Genomic DNA, 20,810 nt, shown 5'->3' on the forward strand with positions numbered 1-20,810 from the left:
AGGGACTCTGGAGTCTCCTTCTCTGAAGATATTAAAAACCCACCTGGACGTTTTCCTCTGTAACCTACCGTAGGGAACCTGTTTTAGTGGGTGGTTGGGCTTGATCTCCAGAAGTCCCTTCTAACTCATACAATTCTGTGATGAGTGGCTCATAAAAGATAACAATATCTTAAGATTTCTGATATATTCCGTGGAAATCAGAGTTGATACATGTGCTTTAGATTAAATATTTTCCTTTAATTAAAACTGTGCTTATAGCTTCAATATCAAGCAGTACTTTTCACTGAAAATTTGTTACTGGACACAATAAAGGAATGGATGCATTATGTAAAGGTAGAAATGAGCGATCAGCTTTCAGGCATCCTGAAATTCCTTACGGATGTGTCTGTGAGGACGTTCTACCCAGTTTTCGGTGCTTGGATTATATGAGAAGTGGGGAATCAAGGAAGCCTCCTTGTATGGAATCGGTTGGCTGAATAAGGTGAGGAAATTTTGTTGCAAGCTCCAGGAGGATGATTAAAGCAGGAAATAGCAAGTTTCATAATGGATTGAGTAGGAGGCTGTGTTACAGAGATGGAAGGACAATTGATGAGGAGAGGAAGGGAAGTGTAATCATCCTTGGTAAACTAGTTTTGACAATGTAAGATGTTGAGTGTTCTACAGGTTAATGGGAAATGGGGTTTTCTTGTTTGCTTTCTTTGTAATGTCTTCAGGTTATGCAGAAAAAAGTATTTAACTTCTAGAATGTATGCATCCCTTTTAATTTTCCCAATCTGTATGTGGGAACGCTTGGTACTTAAATGTTCACCAACTCCTGAATACTTAACATGATCTTAACACGCAGGATAAAATTGTGATTTCTTAAATTTGAAAATAGGAACTTTTCTGTGGGGAACTGCTTTTCATGTATACTTCTCCCCATTTTCAGGTCCTTGTTAACCGGCATCTGTGATATGGTTATTTGGTTTTGTGATACTGTAGTACAAAACTTAACCTAGACTGATCTGTTTGCTCTCAAACAGAGGTATGGGTTTTTTCCACAATATACAATCGCATGTACAGAGGAGAGTTGCACTGAGGCTGAGTAATGTTCATAACAATTTCTACAATTCCAGGGATTTACAAGTGGTATGCTTCCTCTTCTAGGTGTTTCTGGCCCAGAGCAGCAGTGAGTGGAAGTGGCAGCTGTCTGACAGCTGTTGGGTGACCTAGGTGAAGTGAGTCAGTGCTATCACACCAGGCCTGTACCAGTATCTTCATTACAGCTGGTACTAATTGGCACCCCTTCTGGCAGTCTCAGTGGAGTTACTGAATCAAAACAAAGCATCAGTCTGGTCCCCTGGTTTGGTGGCTTCGGCAAGAGTTAGCTGAAAAACTTTTTCAGTTCTCTCAAAGGAACCATTTACTCTGGTTGAGTAGAAGGTAGTTTTCATTACTGGCAAGGGATTGTCACTTCCTGACATTGTACCTGTTCATACAGAGAATTTGTAAGAGTAGCAATGGTGAAAGCATCAAGAGCAACTATTGTAATATGCACGTAAAAATACTGAAGTGCTGTGAAAGCATAACAATAGCTTTCTGTGAAATTACTTGTGATTGATGTCACAGCAACCCCTGTGACAAATCAGAGAAACAAGGTAAGGGAAAAGATTTTCTCTGTTTATTTTGTAGGTGTTACATTCATGCTTTACTATCATTTTTCTGTGTGCATCCCTCTCAGCTGAGTGAAATAGAAGTGAAATATTTTTATGAAGCGTTACAAAATATCAGACATTAACTGCAAGCAGAAGAGCCTGAAATGCATTAGACTTGGAATTCTTCTCTCTTTCTTATTTGGCTCTTTCATATAATTGAGAAGTATGGATCCAGTGCTGTCTGTCAGAAATACTGTACTTCATGTCGTAGTATAATATAATTAAATACTGTGTTTTGACCTGAATTGAGAGGTCTTGATCCTGAGGTCATGTCTTATTTTTCAACGACTGCGGACGGTACAAGAAGTCTGAAAGCCCTTGAGGTTGTTGTACAATAAAATCTATTAGGGTACCAAGAACTTACGTAGCAGCTGGAATAACTTTATTATTTTTGAAATTGACTTAGATTGTCCATGTGTACCCAGTGTTCCTTCATATTCCTGGGGAATACTTTTTTACTTGGAGAATGTCAAAATTAATGAAGTGGGAGTGTGCACGTTGAATATTTTGAGAAGTTAGAAGTTGCTCGATAGCAACAGTTGGAAATTGGCCAAAACTTAACATGCTGTTGCAAAAAAAAAAAAAAAGCAAGCCAAATGGAAGCTAAAAATGTGATGAGTATCGTCTGATTTTGCATCCTCACATCGTTGTCTTGTTGTCTTTTCTATCTAAGTACATCCAAGTCAGTGTTTAACCTTTGACATCTTGTTTCTCAGTTTGTTTGTAGGTTTGGGCTACAAGCTATTCATAGTGGTTTTATGCTAAAATAGTCTGAGTATGTAGAGTGGTGTTCAAGTACCAAGTTGAAACATTTTTCTCTTAAGCAAGAGACAGCTGGTTTTAGTTAGGCTATGAACTTCCAGGATCACCTGAAACGCACAAAACATTCTCTGTGAACCCTTGTAGTCTTCGCAGCCTTTTTTCGGTATCCCTAAGACCACCTGCAGCCTTCCTCACCTCGTTCAGTCTTGGTCTATAATGTTTTGATATGCTCTTTCTTCTCATGCTTCTGAACTACGAAACTGACTCTCTTATTTCTTATTTAGAGTTGTTCCCTACTTCATCTTTCCTGTTTTTTACCAGTAAGCACTATTTTTTTTTTTGCAATATGTTAAGATAGGAGGGGATAAATGGACAGATTTTCAAACTAGGTAAGTATGGTCATGGAACATAAATCCACTAATACACAAACTAAATATCAGATCATTGAAAAAGAAAGTGTAAAGAATTTCCATATTCCTGGGAAGATCCAGTGGCTTATGACTGTAGGAAATACTCCTTTTTAGAGTAGTGTACAGGGTTCTTATTGTTTGCTTTTTTGAGGCTATTTTATAGCAATGTAAACAAAAATCTGAAGGCAGAAGGAATTGAGGGAAAATGAAACATTTTATGAAGAAAATCATGTGCATGGCATACCATTAGAATTTGGACAGAGGCATGAAGAACAGTAGACAAGGAAAGAGTATGTTTTAATAAATGCTTCTAAGTGCTTTGTGAAACATTTTTTCTTAAGTAAACGTCATACTCATCATCTAATGCATACGTATCCAACCTGCTAGTTCTATGTTTTTCTTACCCTCTTTTTAAATAAAAAAAATAAAAATATAAAAATAAAACAAGTTTTGTTACTTGTACACATTAAATGTATTAGATTTTTTATATGCGACCCAAGACAACTTCTCTTAACTCACTGCGACCCAGGCAAGCCTAAAGACTGGGACATCCATGTTCTAATAGATTAGTACTTGTCTGCGTTATCATCATCGTTACTGTTCTGTGGAAAAAAAAAGGAGATATCTGTATTTGTTTCTCTAAGGTAATAAATGATTGCTCATAATTATGTATTTGGTTTGATTAATTGAAATATTTTGAGATAAACAAGATGCTTCAACTTGTTTCTTCTGATTCACAAATAAGCAATTTGAAGAGCTGATGGTTTTAATCTAGTTATTGTAATCTCATGAAATGCGTCTACTTTTAGTCAATATTTATATTCACCAAGACACCTGAATGCACTATTGGTAAAATGGGTTATATACAAAGGCTGTAGTTTCTCACAGCTGAAAGGCTGACATCAAAATGTCCATCTAATTCTTTTTTGATCTTTATTTGTGGACTCCAGAACACCTTCCATCTGAAGCATCCATCTCCGAACAGTAAATTTCACCTTACATAAAATATATGTTTATTTACCTTTTCTCAATCACAAAGGTTTAACAAAAACAGTTTCTTTAAAGAAACGTAATAAAATTTCTAGCAAGATGTAAATATACTTCAAAATGATTTTTCAGAATGATTGCTAGCACAATACAGTGCTGTTTCATAGCCGCCAACGTGGGCTTACTGTTGAAGGAACTAGACAATGGTAACTCATAATTTTTTCATATTTCATTTGTTTTCATCTCCTGCATATAGAATTGTAAAGTTCATTCATTTACACAAGTTCTGAAGTTAGAAACACTGCTGGGTTGGACAAAGTGGTGCGGAGTTTCAAGAAAATTCCTTTTATATTGAAGGGAAATGTACTCTCAAAGCTATAATTATTTAGCTAAAGTAAATGTGTTAAGTTGACCATTGTGCTTCTCGGTAAGTCAGTTCTCATTAAGCTGAATAGTTGTATTTAATTATACACTGGACAGTGCTCAATTCAGAAGTGCTTATGTGTGAACATGATATCCTTCATGAAATCTGTTCGCTCAAGGTATTTCCCAGTTTTTGAGCTATGTTAAGTAAGTAGATTCATTCTGCTCTAATGAGGATACCATTATATACCTAAATGTTCTTCCGTATGGTTATGTCTTCATAGCATCTTCCTTTTAATGAAGCATTTTCTCTCTTCTTCTTTCCCCTCGTAGCATTTTCTCACTCCAATTGGTAGGGTACAGAAAATTGTTCTGATTCCTTAATGTTCATGATCTCTTTTAAAATTGTGGTCTCTGGATTCAACTACTCAGGCATAATGCCAGTTGTGTTGATGTTAAACTGACCTGAAAGATGGATTAGACTTCAGCTCATGTTTCGAAAAAGTTATGTTTCAGTTGGTTTGGTTTTTTTTTCCCCCAAAATGTCTGCAACGTTGACTTATCAAAAAACATACAAGCAGTGTTCTTTTGTAGCAAGGGCTTCTGCTCTCCATCTACTCACTGCTGCCCGTGTTAACTTAGACAATGATGTGAGTTAACTTGACTGTATTATAGTAATATGAGACTGAGGAGCACTTATCCAGCCTGTATCAGAACTCTGATGTGGAGGCAGTGGTTTCTTTTTTGGTGCAGAAATGTATTGTTTGCTGTTTTTTTGGTTTGATTGTTTGCAGGTACTGATTAAAAGATTAAAAATTTGCGGGTACAGCAGCACAGTGGTTAAAGTTTTCAATTTTTTCTTAAATTTTAACAATAAGCAAATAAGTGATTTGCTTGTGGGTGACCTTTATAGGTAGACGAGAATCTAATATGCATATTTAGATGCCAAGAAAGAGCTGGGCATCTCAGAGATGGTCTTTTCCCTTACCGTACCACTTTTGCTCTCCAGTGGAGAAATATTAAGCAAGCACCACCGTAAAGCAAGAAAAGAGAATATGAAACACAAAAAAGCATATGAAACTCCATTCTCCACGCTGTTTAGGTGCCTAAATCAAAACAACTCTGTGATCTTTTATTTGCTTGTGATCTAGTGCATCTTATTTTGCCCAATTATTTTTGAATTGATAACTACCATAAAAACTAGTGTTTGTCCAATGGCGAGAGTTAGGGACTTTTTCCTGACAGAAGAGTTTTAACCACAAGACTGGGCCATCATATTCCACATCGCCTGCTTTTCTCTAGGTCTGAGAACCATTCATTTTTTTCTGCACTTCAGCATCCCATAACTAAGAGTTGTGCCCAGAGTAAGGAATACTGTGGTGATCCGAGAATTCCCATTGGATGTGAAAGATGACTCTGAGTTCATCCATGTTGAAAAATGAAATTTTATCAGGTTTCTCATTTGTTGTGAGCGTATTGGGTGCTTTGAGATTAATCAGGAAGGAAGTAAAGACAAGCTAAATAACCACTGATGAGTGAGTAGGATCAGTTTTGCATGCTGGCATGCGTAAAGTACCTAAGCTGTTACTTTGGGAATACCACTATTGCTTCGGAGACAAATGAGAATTACTAATTCATTCTATATGAGGTGGAAACGCTGCACTGTTAATAATGAGGGTTTTATTTGTGAATTTCTTACAGGAAACAGATTAAAGCTCTTCTAGGACAGTTTAGCCAGTCAGAGGCTTTGTTAATCTCATCAGGAGTTGAGCCTGGAACTCTAGATGGAGTTCTCCTGGATGCTGGATGTTCCTCTATGCAATTTGATACACCTGAAAGAGGTTTTTCCCTGCAGAAGGATGGACCTTTGGACATGAGGATGGATAGTGACAGGTACCCGTTAATAAAATATTTATCCTTGGAACTCAAAAACTGTGTGCTCAGTAGCACTGTGTATTTTATTTCCTTTTAAACTGAAGAATTCACATAATAAAACCACACCTAATTTTGCTCAAATATACTGTCTATCTTTAGCTACAAACCTTCTTTTAATTCTTAATAATTAGAATCCTGGCTATGTTCTTTTCTTTCTTAAAACAGGAGGAATGTTACAGTGATATGTAATTAATCCAGTAACATTTGTCTTAACTACAGCATTAAAACCTTACTTTTGTGGTGTGCGTGGTATACGGTTGCAGGGACAGGTTTTACAGTGAGGCTTAAAGATTCTGATAATATCATGGAAAATAAAAGAAGATGCCAAATATGGTTATGTTGACAGGACACTGACTTACTCAAAGCTTTGAGATGTATTTCCAAGGTCTTTTCTTGTAGTGCATCCCACAAGAAGGAAAGGAGGCTTTTGTAGAATTACAGAATTGTAGTAGTTGGAATGGTCTTGTGGAGATGGAGTCCAACCCTCTGCTAAAGCAGGTTCCCTACAGTAGGTTTCACAGGAAAGCGTCCGTGTGGGTTTTCAGTATCCCCTGAGAAGGAGACTCCACAGCCTCTTTGGACAGCCTGTTCTAGTGCTCTGTCACCCTCAAAGTCAAGAAGTTCTTTCTCACGTTCAGATGGAACTTCCTGCATTTCAGTTTCTGCCCATTGCCCCTTGTCCTGTTGTCGGTCACCACCAAATAGAGCCTCGACCCTTCCTTTTGTCTCCCACTCTGTAGATATTTATAATCATTGATAAGATCCTAAGATCCCCTCTCAGTCTGGGAACAGTCCCAGGTCTCCCAGCCTTTCCTCATAGGTGCCAGGCCCATAATTATCTTCGCAGCCCTCCAGTAGTTCCCTCTCTTTCTTGAAACGGGGAGCCCAGAACTCGGACGCAGTACTCCGGGTATGACCTCACCAAGGCAGAGAGGGAAGATAACCTTCCTGCTGGCCCATGCTATTTTATTTAAAAAACAAAACAGAAAAAGACCAGATTTTATTAGATTAAAAAATTAGTTGGAATTTCTATTTCCTTTCATTTGGAAGCGAGTAGGAAAGGCAATTTGTTTTTCCTTTCTTTCCTTAAAAGGAGAAGCTACTCTGCCCTTCTCTGTTCGGTAATTGTCTAGTCTTGGTTTCAGCCAACTTGTTGGCTGGCTGCATTCAGCAAGGTCTGTACAGTCTGTATGGTCCCTAGGAAGCTTTGTTTGTTTGTTTTAACTATGAGGCCTGTTTCTCTGTTATTTCTGCAGTTTCTCGGACTGCTTGATCTGCAGGCTCACAATTCATTACCGCATACCCTCTCCTTTTTTTTTGCCCCACTTACTGTTCATGGAACGGTCACTTGACCACATTCAGTTGCTCCCTCCTTTCTACAATGGCCACCTGACCCATTTACTTCTCTGTAAAAGAAATGTTAACATAAGTCCAGAAAAATAAATATCCTATCAGTGATATCCAGCAGCTAAAATCATAGGTAGCAAAGTTGCTTTTAACATACTAGCCTATCGTTATGCTATTGCACTTTCCTCAGCAATCACGCTAGTTCTGTTTTGTATAGTGCAGGAGATACATCAGGCTTATTTAATTGTTAAGTTAACAATTACTAAATGAATCACCTATATTTAAAATGTTCATTCAGGAGCATGAAATTACACTTACACAGCAGTTTTCATCTTCAAACGACCTAATGTATTCCTGTAGCGTTGTGCTTTTTATGTGAAAATGACAAAGATCTGTGTCGCATAGATGATGGCAGTAATTGCGTAATGTATTACTACTAGGAGAATGAAGATTTGTTTGCCTCGTGTTTTTATGAACGTATAGTCTTAACAAATGTAATTTGATCTTTCATTGTTCACATAGAGCCTATGGGAAATCTCCGTTTCTAAGCAATTGTTCCATCACATTAATGTTAAGACTTGACACAGCAAATTTCTTGATGCTGCCTTTTTCTATATTTGTGTAAAAATCTCACGTGATCCTACTGGGATTCAGTCCTGTGATTTCGAGGGCCTGAACTTCAGACTTGTATTTGCATCGTGCGGATGCATGTGTGTAACAGTATATAAGAACAAAGGCTACCTGTGGCATAACAAAAGCCTTCCACTACAGTTGTTGCTATGATACACCTTGCTTCTGATATCCAAGTTTTGTTATCTTTTTTTTAAGATTCTGCTCGAGAGTAATGAATGCCTGAAAAATATTCAGCATGCTAGTATCTTCGTAGGGGAGAATTTCAGTAGTTTGCATGTTTCCCTCATGTTAGTTAATCCTTAGATGATGATTGATTAATACTTCCAACTGTTTCAATAGTAAAGTGGCACAGATCAAAAATAAATACGTATGTATGACTTATACACTTTCAATTGTAAAAATTCATTTGGAACATTGGGTCATTTGTATTCTCTCAAAAACGATATCTGGATATAAATTTTTATGCCTCTTAATGAGAAGTAAAGTTAAATTATTTTCTTAAGCGATTGTGGAGACGTGAAAGAAAAGATCCTTGAGATCAGTTAGGAATAAAAAACAATGTATATTGCAAGGTAACTAAAATGAACCTATAAGGGGCAAGTTTATATTCTGAAGCTGTCAAAACAGGAACTGTCAGACAGCATTTCCAGTTTAACGTGATACTGAAATATATTTATCCTTGTCAACTCATTAGGCATAGTTTACGATAATACTTGGAAGTTTCATCTGTTTTAATTGATAGTAAGGAACAAACTCCACTTAAAGTAGCAAGAAGTACATATTCATAGGCTTGCTGCCTCTTACTTGAAAACCTCAAAGGCACTTGTATGCAGTGTGTGTGTTTGACTTTGTCTCAAAGCTGTGAAGCTTCACCTCTTGTCAATGAAAACTGACGTCAGTGAACTAATTGGCTCCTCTTGTGCGTAGGTACCCTGACATGCCCACTGCTGCTGATGTTGTGAATGCTTTAGATCAACAGGCACTTGCGTCCATCCTGAGAACATACGGGGAGGAGAAGCACGCCAAGAAAATCGCTTCAGCCATCGTTCAGGCACGCAGCATATATCCCATCACCAGAACTCAGCAGCTTGCAAGCATTGTTGCAGGTACCCTCATTAATTCTTCACAGTGGCTGAGAGAGAAAAAAATATTAATCCCCAAAGTCCCAGAGGGATCTATTTGTACTTGAAATCATGCAGGATCTGATCCTGCCTATTCTGCTCTGATGTCAGTTCTGTTTTTTTTTTCCCCGTAAGCTCTCACTTGTTATACTGTATTTTGCCGATCAGTTTAATAATAGATTTTACATGAAGTGATTTATCATTTTGCCTACCAAGTTGAAACACAGAATGACAGCAGCCTAGGGAATTTTTTGTCCCAGCAATTGATAAGCATTCAAACATCAGATACGTCATATGCATCTCTTAGTTTTAAATTTCTACATTTTAATACTTTGAAGGGAAGTACCATGGCGGTTTCCAGTTATGAATGAAATTAGATTTGTTCTCTCTGCTTAAAGAACGGCGAAGTAAAAAGTTAAGCAATACGTAGCTTGCTTCATCTTGTGAATGCCAACTAGAGCAGCCTGAAGCACCTATTGAAACGCTTCATCTTACCTGCTCTTAACTGTAAACAACATGAACAAAATGTAGTTAGGCAGCAGCTGTGCTCGCATTGAAAACCTTCACGGTTGTGTTCTTGAGTCAAATTTTCCAAGGAAAAATGTAAGATACAAATACTGTGCCTTAACATTCTAATTTGTGCTGTTGGGATTTTTTTTCTTTTTATTTAACCAAAAAGTGAAAATTACTGAGTCTTGTTACTAACAGCAATAAATTGCCGACAACTGAGTATAGAACTTTAAAATGGTTATCCATATTTAAGGTTTGGTAGTGAATAGTGTTACATGTTCTACCTGTATTCTGAAGGCTTGAAAAAATAGCGAGATGGATTAAGAACAGGTTGAACGGCAGGGATCAGAGTATTGTGATCAACAGCACTAAGTCTGATTGGTGGACTGTAGCTAGTGGTGTCACCCAGGGATCTATACTGGGGCCGGTCTCGTTCACCTTATTCATCAGTGACCTGGATGAAGGTACAGAGCGCACCCTCACTGAGTTTGCTGATGATACCAAATTGGGTGGACTGGCAGATACACCAGAGGACTACACTTGCATTCGAAGAGACCTCAGAGAAATGGGCAGTGAAAAACACTGTGAAGTTCAACAAGGTCAAGTTCAGGGTCCTGCAAATAGGAAGGAATAACTGAATGCACACCAGTACAGTCTGGGGGCTGACCTGCTGGAAAGCAGCCCTGCGGAGAAGGACCTGAGTGTCCTGGTGGACAGTGGGCAGGCCATGAGCCAGCAGTGTGGCTAAGAAGGCCAGTGGTATCCTGGGGTGCATTAGAAGAGTAGTGTGCCAGCAGGCTGAGATGATCCTCCTCCTCCTCAACTCTGCCCTGGTGAGGCCACATTTCGAGTACTGTCTCCAGGTCTGGGCTCCCCAGTTCAAGCAAGACAGGGAACTGCTGGAGGGCTACAAAGAAAGCCGGGGACCTGTAGCATCACGCTTACGAGGAAAGGCTGAGAGAGCTGGGCTTGTTCAGCCTGGAGAAGTCTGGAGAGGGGATCTTATTAATGTGTAAATAAATTTTAAGGGAGTGTACCGAGGGAGGGACCAGTCTGTTTTCTGTGGTGCCTGGCAACAGGCACTAATTGAAACACAGGAAGTTCTATCTGCACATGAGAAAAACTTCTTGACTGTGAGGGTGACGGAGCACTGGAACAAGCTGCCCAGGGAAGTTGTGGAGTCTCCTTCTCTGGAGATATTCAAGACCTGCCTCGATGTGATCCTAGGCGAGGTACTCTAGGTGATTCTTCTTGAAGCAGGGGGGCTCGACTCGATCTGAGGTGGTCCCTTCCAATCTCAACCGTTCCGTGATTCTGCAATCCCTTCGTGTTTAATGGATTGCACGTGACTTGTCACCCAATGGTCACTTTCTGTCTAGATGGCAGAGTTTTTCTCACGTTAAACTCTAATATAATTTGAAGAGCAACTTAATATGTGAATCAGGAAGGCATTTTATAATATGCATGCCAAGGAAAATTAATCCAGCGTTTATCTGGCAAGACAGTAAATATGCGTTTTGTACTTTTTGTGGAGTATGTAAGTAGTTAAAACAATTTTAGATCCTCTACGTTTGTCCCTGTTTGGGTAGAAATTTTTTCTCCAGCAAAGGAGATCAAGGGCAAATCCTTACTAGTTTTTGAACTGATTATACATTAAGAAAATTTCTGGTAAGTTTAACTGCTCAGTTTATAATCAGAACGTGTTCTTCTGCGAAATGATATCCATGAAGTTATTGAGGTAAACAAGAACTAAAGGACCAGCACAACTCAGAAACCTTGACTAGTTAAGGATTTAAGCAGATTAAGCTCTATGACCTATTACTTAAATGTCAAATCGTTAAAAAACAAAACAAAACAAAAAAAACCCCACAAGTTGTTATCATAATAAAATCTTGTGGTTTAAATTTTCCAGATTCTATCAGAGCACAATTTTCTTTCCAGAACAGGAACATTTTTTGCCTGGCTAAGAAGGCGGAATGCAAGCAAAAAATTCAGTCAGTGAGGCTGGATATTCCTATCCATCTCTTTGTTGATTTGATATCTGGTAATTCACGTGGAGTCCCTACTTCTTTAATGTTGTTATTAGTATGACTTCAGATTTTCTAAAACTCCAAATTTCTATGTTAAGTTCCAGCTGATAAGTGAATCCTAGTGAATTCAAACTAGATTTGGACTAGACTGAAACTGGAAAAGGCAAGTGCTAGTCTTCTAGTCTACCTGGGAAACACAAAATAAGAAAAGAACTAGAGGATATATTGCTGTTATTAATTGATTGGGAGATAAATTTGAAGGGTATAATTGAAAAAAAAAAAACAAAAAAAAAACCACCCACCTCCACAACAGTGACGTGACAATCAGAGATTTCTAAAGTTTATATTGGCAAGAGATATAATGTTAAGGTACAGCTTAAAAAAAAAATTACAAATAGATTTGTATGTCAAGTTTGCCTACAATAGCTTGAGGCTAGCCCAGGTATCAACACATTTCTTACAGTCTTCTGTTGCAATTCAAGAAAACAGGTCCTTCTAACTCTTGGCGTAGAGCCTGGAAGTCGTCTTTCTACGTACTATGCCACTGTGTAAGATCCTACCAATAAAAAGAAGAAAATGGTACTTCTAAAAGCTTTTGATCGCTTTAAATAAGGAAATCTCTGAGTAATCTATGCAGTCTGGAGATTACATAGGGGGGAAAAAGGAGGAATTGTTAGTTTCTTCTCACTGATGTGAACGCCATCTCTTTCTCCAGCAGTTTAACTCTGTTTACAATTTTCACACAGATGTTTGTGACAAGGAACAGAGGTTCTTAACTGAACATCTGTAAATAGATGTGTGGAAATTAACTAAGAAACATTTGTAATGGGTGTTGCTGAAGCTTTCTGAGTTCTGTTTTGAAACTGTAAAATTAACTGGATGTGCAGGAAAACTGGTTAGAAATTACAAAATTGTTTAGACTGTAATTTAAAGTGCTTTTTCTATACTACTCTCACTTTTTGTTTCTAGTGAGTAATATCATGTGTTATCTTTTTGTTTGTTTTCACAAGTGGTATTTTTCTTAATGACATTTAGATATGCGATCTATTATCATGTCGTTTTGAGATTATGTAGTCCTTTGGACTTAACTTGAAAGGAGCTAATGGTGAGATATTAAAGAAGCCTGAACGGTTTAAGAAACTTTACTAGGTAAAGCCAGTCTCATTCAGATTGGTCCACATTTATAGACTTGATCAGTTTGGAATTTATAATGTTGCTGGAATTTTAGAAGAGTGTGAATTAACATTGTACTGAGGGAGCCTAGACAAAAGGACATTAGTTGCGTCACAGAAACTTATTAAATGCAATTCTAATTCAACAGACGAATTCCTGCAAACAGGTGCACAATCTGAATTAATTTTTAAACTCTCCCACACTCATGCACTCTGGGGACTGTGATAGTTCATATTGACAGGCACAGCACGTTGCTAATTTCGTTCACAAGCTTAAGAATTTCAATACATTTTAACTTGTGAATCTATTACATTTTTGAAAGTGTAAGTAGCATCAGGGCATCCCAAAACTAAAAATGATAATTTCTCTCACTGGGATTTCAAACCGGTTATCTAGCCTGAAGCGTAGTGTTTTTGTGAATGAAATTCATTTTGTGGGCTTCCCATACAGTTCTTATATATGTGTTTTTGTACATTGTACAAAAGGAAGGATTTTCTTTCAGTGTCATGCTAATTGGAGGGGGCTGGGTGAGAGATTTTTGCCTCAGCAGACAATACAGGTAGATACCAGAGGACTAAGAGTGGGGTAGAAAAAAATTCTCTCCTGGCACATAGATCATATCTGCTGTTTTAATAAAAGAGATGAAGGACCGTACATCGGACAGAAATCGCTACCACAAATTATATTTATTAGTTGATAGCCATCTCTAACGACAAACCAATAAGCCATTGCACTTTAAGATGTTTTGGTTTTAGTTAGTGTTTCTGGTTGCATAAGACTACTCAGTGGCTATATTTCTTCACTGGTTTCCTGAATTTGTATTCTGTACCATTATTTATGTCCAACTCTGCTGTTTGCACAAGTTAATCTGAGGCTTGTAATGTTTTAATAGACTGGCAGAATATATTAGGGTTTTAATTTCTTTATTTCTCTTCGGGGGTTCTCATAAATCTGCATTGCAAGGATTCACTTGTCAAATTTACCTCCTAGTTTATGGATATTTTGATACAAAGTTAATTGTCATAGACTGTTGAAGGAAGGCATTGCAGTCAACCATATTAGACAATTATAGACAGTTGAACTAATTTGGACAATTACAGATAATAGAAATAACCTCTCTAAGATGTATTAGTGTCCTAGTCATGCTTTTAAGCTGAATATTTTGTCAGTTTATTTTATCAGTATTTCAATTACAAAATTCCAAAAATCTGACCAGAGACTAGCATATATGTTTTACAAAATAATTCTGAATAGATCTTTATATCATCTTGTTCGTTCACAAAAGTAGAAGATATTTTGATGACATAGAACCTAAAACTTTGAGTATTTCACTAAAATTCCAGTGAGATTGGCTGTGGAAACCTAAGTGAAAGATCTCATTCTAGGCTTCCAATCAATGAGCACCGTCAGTTTTGTACTAAATTTTCATCCTGTACTCTTGGGGGTTGACTTCATTTTTATCTGCAATACTTTTGGAATCTAGAATGCGCTTAGAATATCCGAAATAGATTATTCACACACAGAAAGGCAGCAGTATTTTTTAGAGAATATTTAGGCTGCTAAAATAGTTAGGCTTTTAAAATACAACAGTGAAAAATTCTCTGGATCTGCTTTGAGAGGTGAACGCCAGCTATGGATAGTACCAGCTCAAAATTGAAGGCGTAAAACTGATGCTATTGACGTCACAGCTGTAAATTTTTCAGCGAGTGGCAAGAGAAAGAAGATTCTGTATAAAATGGGTGGAATGGTACAGGTGGAGTTGAGGGGAAGAAAAAGCATGGTGCTTTCTAAGCCACTAGCTTGTTAGGAGGAAATACTTTGTATGGAAACTGTGCTTTTTCATTCAAGTTGCGGCTGTTTTCAGTAGAGTGATCGTAGGCTTGGTTTTGGAAGTCTGGAGAGAAGTACGAGCTGTTTTCAATTTTTTTTTTTAAATGTAGGCTTGGAAGAAGAAAGAAATAGACTGTTGCGTGATGTAATTTTCAAATCCATTTCGTAGTCAAGAGCCCATTACTTCTGCAGTTGAATTCAAAAGATGCCCAAGTATCTGACGTGTAGGTTTTAAATTCTGTTGAAGAAAGTTTCTACTCTGACTGAAACCTAAGACAGGTCTTACAGAGAATGCAAAGCCACGTATGTTTAGTCATTTAGTAAATGCTACTGAAATGTGTGTCCTGATTATTTTTTGAGTATATTATATGCTGATTTTAAACCCTGCAATTTCATTTAATAACTACTCGAGGGTTTTGAGCAAAATCCTTGTATTTGTAGCTATTAGTTGCCCATTTAAAAAAATTGTTAATTTTCCTCAGTACGCGACATCTTTATGTTGTGCGTAAAGAGACATTTTTCTTCACACGTAAATGGCAATCAGTGGCTGTTCGAAGCATTCAGTTTTCCAATCAGAGCTTGTTTTTAGGTATATAAAAAATATGGAAACAGATGTTGTGCCAGGTCCTACAGGCTTGGTGTGTCAATTGGTTTCTTAGGGCATCTCACCGTCTGAGTTCTCATTTTGCACAAGCCCTTTCTTTTAAGCTATTTGACTCCTGAAATTAGAGTAAGTATTCCTTTTATGATTTATAGAAAGTACAGAGTACGGTAGTCTAGAAGAGATAAATGATACTAGCTAGCAAGTATAACTTCTTCTAGAGTCTGTCAGTGATAGGGGAGCCAAGTTCCCAGAGATTACATATTTTAAATCTGCTTTATCTGGACTGTGGAGCAGAGTTTAAAGCCACACATCCCTGAGTTGTGGAGTGTGTTGAGATAAGTGGATCCCATAGCCGCTTCTTGTCTTGAAGGGTTCCGTCAGCTGCAACAGGAGCAGGGATGGTGTTTTTTTTTTCAGTTAATTCAGGCATTCTTGTCTCTGGGGTCAGAGGAGGTAGGGAGTGTAGCTGTGAGAACTGTGTATGCAGAAACACATCTTGGATGCATCACATACATTATAATGACTTTGTTGATAATGATTGAGATTTCAAATCTCATTACTGACTTCTCCCTTTGCTGAATAGTGATGATCATTTGCTTTTGTGATGCTGCACATTTGTTTCCTGATGTAAGTAGAGTCTTTCTTTTAAAACTCTGAAGAAATACAGTATTTTGTGCCAGCATACTTGTGCAAATATAGAAATATTATATTTCTATTAAATTTTCTTCAATCACTTTTCTGAATGTGAATGTAGTCGGTTTGTTTCACAGGCACCACGCTCATTTCTTTTCTCCATTATGCAGAATATCAATTACTTGGTTATTTGGTTATGAACTGCAATTACTTCAAATCCATTTCTTTATTATTTTGTAGTTTAGTACTGGAATGGAATTAAGGCTTTTTTAATACTTACTGGATATATTGTCTTATCTCTAATGGACCCTCTTCTTTGGAAAAATAATTTCCATTTATGTGCTGCTACGACTTCTGCATTTACTTACATAATAGTTTATAAGTTTACGCAGGTTTCACAGATCTCGTAGGCTCTTGTACTTTTTTTTTACTTGGATCCATCAAGTCTCCAGTCCTTTGCTATGTGCTACGATAATTAAGGTTCAAGCCTAAAATACATCAAATAAGGCTATGTTAGAGTTTCTGTCAAATGTTCAGTCTCTAAAGAGACTTGAGTAACTCATAAGAGCTCTGGGGAAGGTCAGGAACAGAGTTCATAGGGTTTAGTGCCACCAGTGTCACTTAAGCTAGCGATTTTTCTTCCAAATAACTCATACCTTGGCACATTTTGCTGTGTCAAAAATCAGCAATGTTTGTTACACTTTCTAAATTTCTTAAGGTACTTTTATGAACGTTTGAAGGAACGCTGGTTTAGTGGTCAAGAATTTTTATCTCCAAACCGGGATGTCTCTTTTAAACTTTAAGTAATTCACTGAAAATACCACTAGGTAAACATTATCTTCATTTTATCTCTACGTGGTAATAAATGTATTATAAACTAGAAGACAACAGTTAAAAATTAGCATCCATCTTTTTTTTTTAACTCATCTTAAAAGCATAAAATGAACTGTCACAAACAACTAATGAATTGATATTGACTACGCTGAGTTGTAAGACATAGGATTTATCTAGCTATCTTCATTTTTTGCCTATTTTGGTTTCAGCTATCATATCAGTTGTAGGAAAACCTGCAAGCCAGCTCAGAATAATAGGGTTTACTTTCAGGAAAGAAGATAATTATGTATTTAAAAGAAGGAAGCTCACTCAGGGTTCTGTGGTAAGTATGCACTCCTTTAAAGTCATGGTGCATAAGTGGATTAATGCCAGAATAGCAGTCTAGAAATAACAAAATAGTAACACATGCCTTTTCAAATGTATGACAGGTGCTTTTCCAGCATCAGCGTTGTATGCACGAAAAGACCTGCTTCAGAGACCGACGCACGTTGCTACCAAAACTTTCCAAGGCCTGCGGATATTTGTAAACGATGAGCTTCATGAACTCCTTATAGGGCTGAAGACAGCTGAGAAGTTCCTAAAACCAGGAGGTCGTCTTGTAGCCCTCTCTTTTCATTCTCTAGAAGATCGTATCATCAAACGTTTTCTTCATGGCATAGACATGGGAGAAAAGTACAATCTTGGCTCAAGGCAGAAGATAAGACAGGCTCTGAAAAATTGCTCCAAAGAAGAAGATACACAAGAAATTCCCCATGGAAAATCCAACTCAAAGTGGACTTTTATACAGAAAAAAGTTCTCACACCCCAGGCCAAGGATATTCTAACAAACCCAAGAGCGAGGTCGGCCAAGCTAAGAGCTGCTGTTAAACTCTGAAATAAAAATGAATCGTTATATAATTGTGTGATTTCCTACAATTTCATTTTTGGGAGGACTAACTGGACAGATATTATCAAACAGGAAAATAAAATGGAAAAGACTGTTAGAAAACATTTTTTCCATCATTGTGCTTCTTTTTGATTAGGGTGTAAAGTAGAACATCAAAAGGTAAAGTAATAAAATAAGTAAAATAAATTATGTGAGTGGGTGTTACTGATTATACGTAACGTGTATCTCTTTAAAAAGGACAAGAACGAAAGCTTTTGTAAAACAGTTTTAATACATTTAAAATATTTCCTTTATACTCAGCTCAGACTCTGACATTGCCAGCCTAAGTTCAGTTGCTGATTGAGACGGACACATTTTTATGGCTGTTGATGTCACACAACAGAGTCAACTGACTGTTTTAGTCTAGTGTGTGTTTTTAAACTAGCCTAAGAATTCAAGATATAAAAATATTCTTGATATAAATCTGTGTGTTGATTTGCTGAATGAACATGTGTATGACAGTAGTTTGACCTTAAATAAATTGATATCATACCCTTATGCCTAATCCAGGAATTTATTAATGATTTCTTACCTCTATTAATAAGAAAATATTTACGTATGTGTGATAGCCTGGTTGTTTAATGTTCATTGATTTTAAATAATGAATGGGTCTTGAGAAAAAAGGTACTTCAGAAGGCCTCTGTGTTGCGCTTGGACATCGTAAGCAGTGAGCAAACACTAGGACGATTTGTAGTAGATCATCTGAAGTTATTCCTGTAATCCTAACTTCCGTGCGTGGATGCAGTAAAAGTTTTATGTGTTGACGGAATTATTAACCCATCAAACAGCGTATTGTGGGTCTTCCAAAGTATTCTCCTTTGCAAGTGATGTTTTATTAAGAGTTGTTTTAGGTAAGCAGTGACTTGTATTTTGTAAGTGGACTACTAACACCCGTTTCCCACTTGGGTAGCATACTAGCTAGTAAAACGGGTAATATATTTTTCAAGAAGTGAAAATGCATTGGATTTAGCTGTAGGTTTGTATTTTATTGTATAAGATGGTTCTTGTTGCTATTTTTGCATGTTAATAATGATTACATAATAGCATGAATTTTAACTTATTTGACCTCTGACTCATCTTTTCAGGAGCAAAAAGTCCTTATTTGAATATTTGAATAATAAAATCTGCAGCAGGATTTCATTTGCAATGAACCTGGAGACTGGCAGAGAGAATAAGAAAATGCAATTTTTGATTTTGAGCTAAATGACTACTAGCTTTCAGGAGAATGCTGGATCATTCCAGACTTGACTTTCATCAAGCATCCTTCCCATGTTGATTACTTCACTGGAGGTATTAGGGTTATATTGACACAAACAAGTTGAAATTTAGATAAACCACCTATAACATACTGTTCATTGAAATACTTGAATATTGATTAATTCTTTGGTAAAGCTAGGTCACGGTAAGATAGATTAGTGATCTGGAATACCGATTGAATGATGATGGGTGCTTCTGAAATTTCAATATTTTTCACTACTTTCATTATATGTATTATTAAATATTAAATACAGCATTCCACTTCAAATATTATTTACTGTTGACATCTTAGAGACAACAGACGTTACTGTAAATAGACATTTTTTCACACAAACATTAAATATAAATGGTGAAGTTATTTTTAGATTCCATATTGAAATGTACTCCAGTTGTAGGCTGGAAAAATTGTATTTCTGCTATAGGCTTAGAAGAGTTACAGTGCAGTGCTATGTGCTGTTCAGGAACACGCGTCAGGACAAGACCAGCCAGTTGCTGTATGTATATGAATCCTAGAAACTACATGAAGACAGAAAATTCTTTAAGCTTAAGACTATGCTTAAAAAAATCTCATTTTTCCCATCTAATTTCAAAGACACAGACTCTCATGATAGTTAAGCCGCTGAATACCTGTTGTTGTGAATATTCTCCTTCTTACTCCTAGAAGAGTAAGAGGCTACCTTTTGTGAAGGTTGCAATGTCTTTCAGGTTGGAGTTGCGCAATCATGGAAATGCATCAGTTACTGAGCTCGTATCTGAGAGGACTAGAGAACTGGTTTCATTCTTCTCAGGATCTCGTCACTTTCAGCCTCAAACTTTTGATATGGAGAGTCCTTGAATTTTAATTTCTGCGTGCCAGAAAAAACAATTTTCTTTTTTTCCTCTGAAAAACTTCTGGTTACATTTAGTCACCGTATTCCGGTATTTTCAAGGCTTGTTTCTGTTTTGTTGGTAAAGTTATATTACTGGAAGGATATTAACTCCTTGTTTTTTTTTTTTCCCGGATGCTTGTGTACATAGTATATGTTGAACTTTCCTAATGTGGTATGTCGGTCATGCCATACAAGTAAATTTTACTGTTTTAGTTGTTTTTTTTAACATAATCACAGTATTTATGAAGGAGATGATATCTGCTGGAAAATTAGTCTCACTGAAAATGAAATCATGCTGATACAAATCTATTCAATTTCTAAAAAAAAAAAATTGCCATTAAACCTAAGCAATATTCGGTTTAAAAGGGCAAAACGCATATATCAAAAACAAGGAAACAAACGACTGTAGCCTGTGTTGACAAAGAATGTGGCAATACTGCATGGTACTGTACATAGTGGGAAGGGCGAAAATGGCCGGTATGTTCAATACTTGTAGCACATCAAGTTCTATCAAGTAATATCGAGTAGTGATAATGGAAAGATGGCGCTGTTGACAAGGAACATACATGTGCAGAGCACGTTGCCAGAATACGTCTTTTCTTGTTAGTACTTCACAAGAATTTGGGAAAAAATTAAAAAGATCAAAAGTCAGCACTTGAGACTGTTCTTATGCATTGTAAATGTACTTTATTGTGAAAAGTATTTTAAAAACCTGATTCAATTCGTTAGTCCAATAGAATGCGAAGAGTTTATAAATCAGAAGGTAAGAGAGATTATCATTTTCAGTGTTTCAGAACATGAAGGGTTAATCATATTGTTTTCAAGTAATATAAGGAAGTAATATCTTTTTTCTTAAATGTGTCTCACAGGGGAGTAATTTCTCAGTATTTTCA

At 36.9% G+C, this 20,810-nt stretch overlaps 1 protein-coding gene across 1 annotated transcript in view; it reads left to right on the top strand.

Annotated features, from left to right (window-relative positions):
• METTL15 (methyltransferase like 15) overlaps positions 1-18,296 on the top strand; it is a gene marked incomplete at its 5' end in the record, with an annotated part of 64,819 nt that extends 46,523 nt beyond the window's left edge. The window contains 3 exons of the mRNA XM_021402005.1: positions 5,918-6,109; positions 9,059-9,237; positions 17,295-18,296. Of these exons, the coding sequence (XP_021257680.1) occupies positions 5,918-6,109; positions 9,059-9,237; positions 17,295-17,740 (817 nt within the window). The remainder of the gene's footprint in view (positions 1-5,917; positions 6,110-9,058; positions 9,238-17,294) is intronic.

This window comes from Numida meleagris, chromosome 6, assembly GCF_002078875.1.
Source record: "Numida meleagris isolate 19003 breed g44 Domestic line chromosome 6, NumMel1.0, whole genome shotgun sequence".
In the NCBI taxonomy this organism is placed as follows: Eukaryota; Metazoa; Chordata; class Aves; order Galliformes; family Numididae; genus Numida; species Numida meleagris.